Source organism: Anomalospiza imberbis, chromosome 6 (assembly GCF_031753505.1).
Source record: "Anomalospiza imberbis isolate Cuckoo-Finch-1a 21T00152 chromosome 6, ASM3175350v1, whole genome shotgun sequence".
In the NCBI taxonomy this organism is placed as follows: Eukaryota; Metazoa; Chordata; class Aves; order Passeriformes; family Viduidae; genus Anomalospiza; species Anomalospiza imberbis.
Window position 1 is genome coordinate 12,571,548 of NC_089686.1, and position 11,142 is coordinate 12,582,689.

Genomic DNA, 11,142 nt, shown 5'->3' on the forward strand with positions numbered 1-11,142 from the left:
AAAGGAAGATTCCTGGATGGCTGCTCTGGAGCTCAGATTCCTATGGTCATAGCTGGAAAAAAGGTCCAACAGTGGCATCACTAGCTTGAATGATCTTAGACCTGGAGACAGATGCTTAAAAAGCTCTTTGCTTTGTACCTTTCCACCTCTGACAGATAAATAAATGGCACAGATATTGCTCATGGTTAGGATCCACAAATGTCCTAAATTTTCTAATTTTTAGTGTTTCTATCTTAGTATATTATGCCCGTCCAAGGTCTCTTGGCTCCAGGACAGATGTTGTGGTGGTAGTAAAATCAACAAATGTCAGGAGAAGCAGTAGTGTGGCTGGCAGAGATATTGGTTCCACTGGGCAGTTGCCAGATCCCAGGAGGATATTGAATGCCTCTATTTCTTAAGTAGTTATTAAAGTCAAGACAAGTTTGATTTCAGTTGGATCTAATTAGAATTTAAATTATAAATGATCCTTCTAATTGAAAATCTTGATTTTTCAGCTTTCTTGACACTTTATCCATCCAAATTGTATAACTTCTATTGATTCATTGTATAACTCCTTAAGAGGAGGATGTCCAGCATGGTCAAGGATTAGGAAATACCTTTAGTACAGTTTTTGCTTGTTCCCAAAGGGGCTGACCACACAAGTGGCAGTTCACTTGCTGCCATATATTTGCCCTGTGTTTTCCAACAAGTTTCTTCTTTGCTTATTGTGAATGGCTCTGTGCTATCAGAAAGCTCCATCCTGTACTATGCTGCAATGTGCTTGTGGGTGACCTTTCTCCTGTGTGTATATATATACACATATATATATGCAGAATGTTGCAAACTCATGTGAACCTTTGTTTTTCTGTCACTTTGTATTGATTTGTCTTTGATTGCATTTAATCATCCAAGCCCTATGCAGTCCAGACTACTGCCGTTTGCTTTTTCTTCCCAAACTGTGGAGTTCATACCTTTCCGCTCCTGCCCTTCATTGCATTTGGCAAGGTGGTGGTGAGGGACAGTATTAAGCAGAGTTGGTAGTGTTTTTAAATTACAAGATCAAATACTTATAAATTGATTATGATCATATTCTGGGGAGCAATTAGTTTCCTATTTGCTTTAGGAATTGTAGGACTGAATTTCTCACTAAGGGCAAGAAACATAAATGGTTTTAAGATATGATTTGATAAGCATATGAAAAGGATTGAAAATTAATGAGGAAGATTCATGGAAACTGGGAATTAAGTTTGGAAAGTCTGGCGCAATGATTCATTTAAAGGAATTGAAAGGAACTTGGATGACTGGTTGTTTGCACATATTAGTAATTCCTCTGCTTCAGAGCTTTGTGAATTCCTAGGAAGGGCTAGAAGAAATTCAGAAGAAATTCTCCTCTGCGACTTCATAGTTTGGCTGGTGAGGTGCATTTGTCTGTCTCCAAAACCCTGGCAACTGCCATGGCTTGAGTCAGGAAGCAGGTGACATAGCAGTCACATCTCACGGAGCATAAATGATCTCACATGATGGGTCCTGCTCACTCACTTGAGGTTAAAAATGTTCTCACATTTGAAGTGAGGAGGAAATTCTCCTGTAGGTCAGTGTGGCACGGGGGGGATGAGAAGGTGTCTGTTTTTCCATCCTGTAGCCCATTTCCAAGGATCATCTGGAAACTGAAGGACTGAGGAATCTGGTCATGGTCTCAATCTCTCCTCCTCCCTTGTGGCACAGTGAAATAGTTGGTAGGTGTTGGTCTCCAGCTGCAGACCTTTTTTTGGCCACGTCATGCTGTACCATATGGAGTAAATCTTATTTGCCCCCTGCAGAACTGGGTAGCTTTTCCAGTGCCAGCCCCTGCATGTGGGAAGCTGGATACAACTGCTGCCTTAGACCCTCACCTCCTGTGATACAGATCGTGGCTCTCTCTTGAGAAGAGAGCAGCTTACAATTGAGACTTTGTGCTTTGGCTGTACCACAGCTGGAAGAAGCACTGCTTGGTTGAGAAAGGAAGTCCTTATGGCTCAGCAGGCCAGCTCCTTACTGCAAGAAAAGGCAAGGAGAGATGGAAAGGCCATGCAAATAATCAAGGGGATGGAACACCTTTCTGATGAAGAAAGGCTGAGGGTGCTGGGGTTGTTTAGCTTGGAAAAGACAAGGCTCCAGAGGCACCCTATGGCACCTTCCAGTTCTCTAAAGGGAACTCATAAAAAAGAGGGAGAGGGACTTTTATGTCACATAGTGACTGGACAAGAGGCAATGGTTTTAAACTGAAAGAAGGCAGGTTTAGATTAGCTGTTGGGAAGGAATTCTTTACTGTGAGAGTGGAGAGGGACTGGAACAGGTTGCCCAGAGAAGCTGTGGATGCTCCATCCCTGGAAATCCCTTCAAGGCCAGGCTGGATGGGGTTCTGAGTAACCTGCTCTAATGAATGGCATCCATACCAAACCATTCTATTATTCCATGACTCTGTGCAGTTGGCTCCACTTGGCTTGTGGAACACTTGCATGCAAGCCTATCCACAAGTGATGAGGCTGCAAGGATGTGGCTCTGTGCCCAAGCAAAAGTCACTGAGGGACTGTCCACTCCACATGGATCTGCAGGGCTTCTGGACTGCCTCTGTCTGCACCCACATATGTAATATCCCCTAGGCTTTTTCCTTGGGATTTTCTGCCAGCTAAATTCTATCTATGTGGCTGAAGTACTGCCTGAAATTTACCACAGGTTCTTCCTTGAGCACGTTTAGGATTTTCTTTATTTTTCCTTCTGAAATAGTTTTGTTTGTTTGCACCTACTAAATAAGGAGCAAAAATGACAGGTTGGCACTCCTAACAGCTGTTTTTGCTAACAAGAATAAAAGGTACATATGCTACAGCTCAGTATCTCACTGAACATCAAAGCACTTTTCTTAGGAACTGAGCAAACCTGCTAAAGATGTGGGGAGTTGATGAGGAGACAAATGTAAAAGAATGACATTTAGCCTATAACCCAGCTGCTCCCACAGCAGCAGCCTGGACCTCTTCCATGCACACAGAACTATCAAGCAGGTGATCATCACTCCCACTAATTGTGGATAAGACAGGATTTGGCCTTCCAAAACTAGGGAAAAATCCTAGCAGGGCATATGGACTGTTCCCTTGCTGAAGCAGGATGTTTCCCAGTGCTGTGTCCAGCTGACTTATGAAGCAACAAAATTATTGAGGTTTGCACAATTTGGAGAAAGTATCCCTTAGCGTGCTTTGTGTTGCAGAAATGAATATCTCAACTTTCAGCTTCCCTTCCAAAGCTTTACTACTGTCATTCAGACTCTTTAGTGGTGTTTTTTGATTGAATATTTGTTTTTAAAATATATTTGGCCATATGGGATCAGTACAGCAAGTCAGAAGGGATGTGTCATCAGGTGACTTTGAGGTAACACTGCCTTGCTCACAGATATCAGTGCAGTCTCAAAGAACACTTGAGGTGTTCCTCAGTTTATGTGTCAGTAGGGAAAATGTCAGACAAGCCAGCATGGCCACTGTGAGCAAGGTGAAAGTTGTTTTTGGGAAGTAACATCCCTATGCAGAAGAGCAGCATTTCCCAGTCCAGCCCCATGCCCGAGTGGAGCAGGCTGCTCACTGGCTGGCATTTTACCCAGGGAGATCACAAAGGGCTGCTGTGTCAACAGAGGACCAAGTGCTGTCAGTGCAGCTTGATGAAAAGCAAAAAGGAGGGGATGGCATGAACCGCTTAGAGCCTGGCATACATTTATCTGTTTCCTTTAGGCTCCTGGGTTGAGAGGTGGCAGAAATCACAGGACATACCCCAGTTTCTTAGACCCACACTGAATGCACAGTCCTTGAACTTTAGCTGATCCATAGATAGCTGATGTGAAGGCATGTTTGTATTCCCCAGTGGTGCAACTGAAGGAACATTAACCTGGTCCTTCTAAACAGCTGAGAAGGCATCTGGCAGGATCTGAGAATAGCTGGGGCTGGGTCAGCACTAAGAAAAGGCCTTCCTGTCTTTCTTCAGGAGGTTATTTCACTATTCAGAGTGTATTTTCTTCCAACATGCCTTTCCTGGATAGGCTGTTGCATTTTATCACTATGAATCCCATTTTCCCATACCCAAGATGCTAACACATCTTTACAAAGTGCCTAGCCAGACATGGGTTGAGCCTGGGAAGCAGGATGATTTCCAGAGTAAATGAGATTCAGAAACTAAATACAAACATAACTTCCATCTGATCATCTTTCAGCTCCAGCTCTGCCTAACACTGTTAAAAGACATTTCCACTGAAAGAAATAATATGCTGTGCCATCTTTTTACACCTCCTGGCCTAAGGAATGTGGGTTTAGTTTAAGCACAAGTTGTAGAAAACCAGTTTATTTTAGTCCACTGAGACTCTCATGCCTGCAAGATGGATGGCTGTTGAAAGCAGAGGCTGGGGCTGATGTGATCTTTAACTAATCTACCCCATGGTTTCCTTGACACTTGCCCTGTGGACACAGCTGATGTTTAGCTGCCATGGTGCTCCATGCCAGGATGTGATCCTCCAGGCTGCTGCTGTGCAGCCAGCATCGGAAGCACACGGGCTCCAGACAAGCAAGTTCAATGTGCGAGTCCAGCTGGATCAATAATTAATTCCCTCCTCTTTAGCAGAAAATAGATGCTCTCTTTGTCAGCACATACATGCTTTTTGCATCCCTCTTGCCCTTCCTCCCTTCTTAGAATGGATGTGGATAATTCCTGTCTGTGCAAAGACTGGTCCCAAGTAGGCTACAGGCCCTAGGAGGATGACCTATTTTTGTTTGTAACTCATTTTGAGTACAGCAGGATTGCTGTGCTGAAGCAGACCTGGGGGTAATCTTCCCTGGTGTCCCATTTCGTGAAACAGCCAGTGCTGTATATACCTCAGCAAAGGCTGAAACCCATCCTAGCACAGCACCTGGCTCTGTACCTCCCTGGGATGTATAGGAATATTTATTCATACAACTACACCTGTCGTACACCTTCCTGCGTGTGTGGATGCATCGTGGTGAATGACACCATGTGCTGTTTGATGATGTTGGGTGGTTGCAGGATCTCTGACCCTGCACACTGAGCTGACCACCTGGCTCATCAGTGGTGAAGCCCTGGGTGAGGTGTGTAAATCAGCACAGAGGCAACAGTAAAACCTGGAGGCTCCTGTGCTGTGCTATGCCCACCTTGTGGGATGTGCCTGTCTGGAGGAACTGTTGGAATGCATGTGGGTGTGACAGAGGGGTATCCCTTGGGTCAGTGTTTCCAGCTGGAAAAGAAGGCTGCCTTTGGCCTCAGGCAGCCTCCTTTCATTATCAAGGGACCAGCTGGGCACTTTCTCCCTGAAGGAGCTCTGTGGGGGTTGCCAGGACAGTGGGATGTGGCAGGCGGGGACTGGCTCCCACTTGAGCTGCTCAGAGGTTTGGGGTGTGGGCAGCACATGGTGAGGGACAACATCATGCTTGTTGGGGTGCTGCCTGGAAGGTAGGACTACCAGCAGCTGTCCTGGAAGAGATGCACTTGTGGGCACAAACAACCTGCTGCCAGTGGTCCCCAGGACTGGCAGCAGCCACACCATGAAGGTGGTGGGACTGGGAGAACAGGGAGGACGGAGGTGCCCAGCTTGATGTCATGTTTGTCTTTGCTTGTCTTGAGGCTTTGTGAATCCTGCCAATTTAAATACTTGTTAATGATGTTCTTAGGGACACAGATAATTATTTGAGGATCATAATGGTTTTGTAATACTGTTTTTTTGTAGGTCCTTGAGGTCCATGAAAATTTGGACAGGCAAATGCAAGACAATTATGAAGAAGACCTAAGTGAAAAGGAGAAGGCAATCGTTCGTGAAATGTGCAATGTAAGAACTCCTTCCAGCAGCTCTTGGGGTTCCTTTTGTGGTCTTTTGTTAAAAGTGTGGAGGAACAGGGATCTGCTGCATGTAATCCTTGTGAAGTCCATAGGCATGAAGGAAGAGTGGAGACTCTGCTGACCACTGTTTTGGGTAATCTGAGTGCCTTATTCACTGCATAGAGCAGCCTTTGCTCAGTAGATAGTTCCTACTTTGCTGCCTTCCTGGCTGTAGAGCAGCTAGTCTAGCTGACCAGAGATGTCCAAGGGGCTCTCCCTGACTAGAAGGTTCCTGTTAGCAATTGTCTCCACCTGTGCCCTTAAGGACTTGGTTTGGGTTAAGCAACAATTGCTTGCCATGTTTAAAGCTGTACAGCTTGAACGGGTTTGAGCTTAAACCATGTGGTAACGTCAGAGGGAGAATCTTGTGTGGAGTCATTGAACAGCATCATGATATGTGGGCTGCTATTAACACTGCTGATATTTTGGGCAGCCACACTGTTAACTGAGCTGGCCACATCCTGTGCAGAGAGTGCTCGTACCCAGCTTCTGCTCTGCGGTGTCCGCTGTCATGGCATTGCCTCCAGCCCCAAAGCACCTTGGCCATGCTCTGGCTTTGAACAGAAAGTTTGAGATTTCTGCTGGAACACCGCCTGAGCTGCCTGTCACCTGCAGTTGGGGATGTGCTGTTCAATTGCCCAGAGTAGGGAGGAGAATGTCTATGAGCATTCTTTTTTTGAAGTCCACATAAGAGGTGGCCCAGGTAGCATCATTTAGTGCCTTCCAGCAGTTGAGAGGGGCCTAATGCTCTGTTTAAATTCTGAAACCCACCTTAACCCTAAAAAGAGGGTGCGGACACAAGCGCAGCTTGCCGAACTAAAACATTGTGAGCATCCTTGGCAAGGGCTGAGGCACTTCACTTTGGTTGCTGGATCCCTATAAGCAAAGCAAAGACCAGAGTAAATTGAGGTCTACTTTTTAGGATATTTTGTCTGCTTAATTTCCCAGTCCCTTGTAGCTATGCTGGGGGAAAGGTGAAATACTGTAACTTCATCCTCCCAAACTGACTCATCTCTATTTGTCTATCATCAGCTGTTTTCTCTTTAAATATTCATTCCATGTAGATTCAAGGCAGCTCTAAGTTTTCTGCAGTTTATTTTTTATTTAAATAGTGGCCCTAGAGTGATAAAATGTATGTTTTTAGAAAGTCATGTATATATAATTTGAATCATTATCTTTTTCATTATCTTTTCTGGTAGCACCACGGTAGCATCTTTTCTGTAAGCATGGCAGGGTTGACCTACAATTGAACTTACGTCCTGAATCTAGTGTATTTGTTTTATACTATTACCCCAGGCAAAACCGGTTCTAATTTCAAGAGGGACTAATTAGAAAAATGCATCAATGTTTTTTTCCTTGGAAACTGGTCCAAAGATGCCATCTAGTGTCTCTGCTGAGAACTGCAGCCCAGCTCTAAGAAAGAGCTGATTTTGGATTTCAGACTACAATTTAAAAATATTGCTATTCCTGAGTGGCTTTTAAATCCGTGTCTTTCTCTCCCCAAACCCTTTATTTTTTCTTGCAGGTTGTCTGGCGAAAGCTGGGTGATGCTGCGAGCTCCAAACCCTCCATCAGGCAACATCTGTCAGGAAACCAGTTCAAGGGTCCCTTGTAGGAACACCATCCTGGCAACTGGAAGTGATGGATTCTGTGAAGACTAAAGAGGCAGAGCTCAGTGTTTCTGGCTGCCTGTTCTTTGGGAGTTGGGGTTGAGTGTTTTCAGGGTTTCCTTTTTTCTTCTTTTTTTTTTTCCCAGCTTTTTTTTTTTGTAACAATAGTGTAAATATGGCAGCTAAAGGCCTGATTCCCAGGCTGTGGTGCTCTGGAGCTACTGTTCACCGGGTAACCATCCAATAATGCCAGACTTGCATCATTTTTATTGTAGTTCAAACCTGCTTTGTTGTAATGGTCTGTTTGTAGAATTAACTAACTCAAGAGAATTTCTAAGAGGAACAAGAAAAGAACCCTTAACCTGTGGAGACATCACCATTTGTATTGCTCCTGTCCACCCACTTGTCTGTGATTCATAGCCAGGTTAGTGGCTCCAGGCAGCCAAGGAAAATGCAATTCAAATCCATTGGCTTACTGCCTGCCAAGTTCATGAGCTGCTAACACTTTCTTTGGAGGTCCTTATTTTGAAGAATGACATGCAACTGTTTTCACAAGGCTCTGTGTAAAATACTGAGTGGCAAGCTAAAAACACTTGTACTGCCCTACATTGTACAGTGGTACTCATCACACAAGCGTACATAAAGGCTTAAGTCTCCATATCAGGTGTTAATGAACAATTTTTCATGATCAAATGACACAAGATTTCTGCAGTCGTAATGTGAATGAAGTCACTTAGCCACACAACAGTATTCCCTACAAAATGGCAACACTTTTCTTGTAAAGCTTTCACTATGAAATAATTCAGCAGAAACTGCTATTCTGACAGTGCTTATGGCTTACACAGGATCTTCAAAAGCAGCTCATCTTTCATAAAAGGAAGATTTGGGTGGGTTTTTTAAAGGTTCTTTCTGGATCCCTCACCTATACTGGTTCCCTCACCTATACTGGTTCCTGTGTAAGGTAACCAAACAACCTTGCAGAGCTGAATAAAAACTCCATAAACACAGGCTGTCAGGTGAGACTATTTCCTGCCATTCAAGCTTTATTTTTGTTAATGAACCAAAACAAGTGGGTTTTTGCTTCTTCAAATGGTTGTATATAAAATAATGGGACTTACATTTTGCTATTGTGGAGTAGCTGCCTGTGTAGTTGTAAGAATTTGACTCCCTCCTTTTCCAAGTTGTCACAGCAGCTGTCCCTGTATTTCATTAGATGTTCTTTCCCAATAGTCCAATGAAGCGGGGCTTCGTTATTAGAACTCATTGGTGTAAAATAATTTTAAAGACGGGCATGTGAAAAGATCAAAGCCTCCTCTTCAAAAGTTGCATCGATTTTAGTGATTAGTTGTAGGATGTAATGACCTCAAACACCATTACTTTTTTTTTGTTCCCTACAAGAATCAGTCACAGCTACAGACAGCTGTATTAGCTGGGCAGGTTCTTCCTCCAAATTAATTGTTCTACCAGTTGAGTTCTTGACTTGTGGTATTGTATTACATGGAACACTGATACAATACCAAGGAACCCATGTGGCAACTTATGAAAGGTAATTGGTCCTGTGGTGTACAATAAACTATAGCTGCCTGGCTGAAGAATTTGCAGTGTCAGAGCTGAAACCCGTAACCAGTAAAAAAATAGAGAAGGAATACAACCAAAATACAAAATAACCAGTAAGCACCACTTCATTATTCATTGCAGAAATAGAAATGTAACAGTTGAGTAGGTTATTTAAAAATAACCAACCAAGAACCACCCCCAAAACACAAGTGCATACTCTCACCCACCAGTAGATTATTTCCTACTACTGCTCAGTCAGTGAACACTGAGCTAGATAGCTCTTAGTCTAATAGTATTTACATCCCATGGAGTCTGGAAAAATCTGTTCTAGAGCTGACTGTCTCCTTTAAGCATCTTTAGAGGATTCCTCCTCTCTACTTTTTATTTTGACCTCCAGTTTCTAGTCACCAGTGGTGATTGTCTTCCTCCTATACAATTTATACATTGAGATTTCTGTAACAGAAAAGGTGATGTAAAGCAGAGCATCATTATTCCTTAACATCTAAGGTCAAACTGAGGGTTACTTTATCTGCTTAGCCCATTTTAACATTGGTGGCATCTGATTGCCAGATTAAGCAGAGAGTTGAAGTATATTTGGAACAAGGTTGATTTATGTCAGTGAATTTTAACTAAAGCAACACAAACGTTGCTAGCACTTGGAGAGAGTTAACTGTGTTCATGACATGCTTGCTATTTAAGGGGTATATGAGGCTATTAGCAGGTCCTCTCAACAAGACCAGAGCTATACTCATTAGATTACTTGTCTCACCACTATGTAATTCCCATTCAAATATTCCCTGCTTTCAAATCTCTCTCAAAATCTATTCATTGACTTCAAGCAAAGCCTGTTTTGTTCCACCTGCAGATCTCACCTACAAGGGAAACAGTGCTGCAATTGAGGTCAATTAGCCCTGCAAATCCTGAAGAGCCACTTTTTAGGGTAGCCAGCAGTTCAGCTGAACAAACTTCATATTTGTAGGGTACTGCCCTTTTGGAGATTTTATTTATCATCTTCAATGTAAGATGCACATCACTGATTTTGCAGAAGAAGATGACAGTGCTGTACCTTGCAGTGTTACTGTTTAGGGGTTTTTAGGCTTGCCAACCTTCACACTTATTCAATTTGAGCTATAAAATGTCTTCCTGGGGTAAAATGATGCTCAATGACTTTACAGGATGACTTGGGTGCTGAATTTTCAGCTGTCTAAATAGATATTTTACATGCATATTTAAATTCACTTACCTATGTGCTCAGTATTCAGTGAAAACTGCCTGAGAAGTTTTGTACATGAAGTTGGAGGGGAGCATCCCTTGAAATAGTGGCCATTAAATTAATCTATTTGGGGCAATAGCCCAAGATAATTTCCTCAAGATTGAAGCCCTGGGTTCTGCAATCCTCTCTGGCAAAGAAAGCATCCACTGTTTACAAATGGACTTTGCTTGCTTAGGGAAGTAAAATCACATCCTTGACTTTTATTGGAGTGACTGGAGTAAGCAGTGTTTCCCTAACAGTTCCTGAAATGCTGCAGTGTAACCAGCTTCAGTTGGCTCTTCGCACCTTGATAAGACTGCTGAGCACAACCTTGTTTGAGAATGGCACATTTTTATCCAAATATTAGATAATAAATGAAATCAGTGTTAAAGTGACCTTTTATCTTTCTAGAAACTGGGGGGGAAGAGTACTACTGATCTTTTTCAAAGTGCATGACTGTAAAGTGATAAAATTGTATATTTTTCATAATGTGGGGAAAGTCTATTTGTGCTGCTTTAGAAATCAGTTTAAAGTTTGATTTCTGTTAAACCTGTGATCTTACAGCCCTGCTATATTTTCTGTATATGATTTACAAAGAACTGGAAAAGTTAGCACCTGCTGTTGTGTACATAGCAAAATTCTTTAGACCTTAGCACGCGTTTTTACCTATTATTGAACCACTCTGACTTTTTTGGGAAAGGAAAGTAATAGTACAGTTTTTTTTGATAATGTGTGTAAAACATTCTTTTGAAATATTTTAGTAAAAATGAAGTAAGAGATTGATTGTGATAGTGTATACTTCTAGCTGAATAAAATAAAATACATTCTTTTTAAATAAACTGA

General features: G+C 42.7%; 2 protein-coding genes across 3 annotated transcripts in view; both read left to right on the forward strand.

Moving 5' to 3' along the window:
* CCDC85C (coiled-coil domain containing 85C) overlaps positions 1-11,138 on the forward strand; it is a 110,574-nt gene extending 99,436 nt beyond the window's left edge. For both annotated transcript variants that reach the window (XM_068192452.1, XM_068192451.1), the window contains 2 exons: positions 5,732-5,830; positions 7,406-11,138. In XM_068192452.1, the coding sequence (XP_068048553.1) occupies positions 5,732-5,830; positions 7,406-7,495 (189 nt within the window). In that variant the 3' untranslated portion in view covers positions 7,496-11,138. The remainder of the gene's footprint in view (positions 1-5,731; positions 5,831-7,405) is intronic.
* SETD3 (SET domain containing 3, actin N3(tau)-histidine methyltransferase) overlaps positions 1-11,142 on the forward strand; it is a 611,377-nt gene that overhangs the window by 521,518 nt on the left and 78,717 nt on the right. The window lies entirely within an intron of this gene.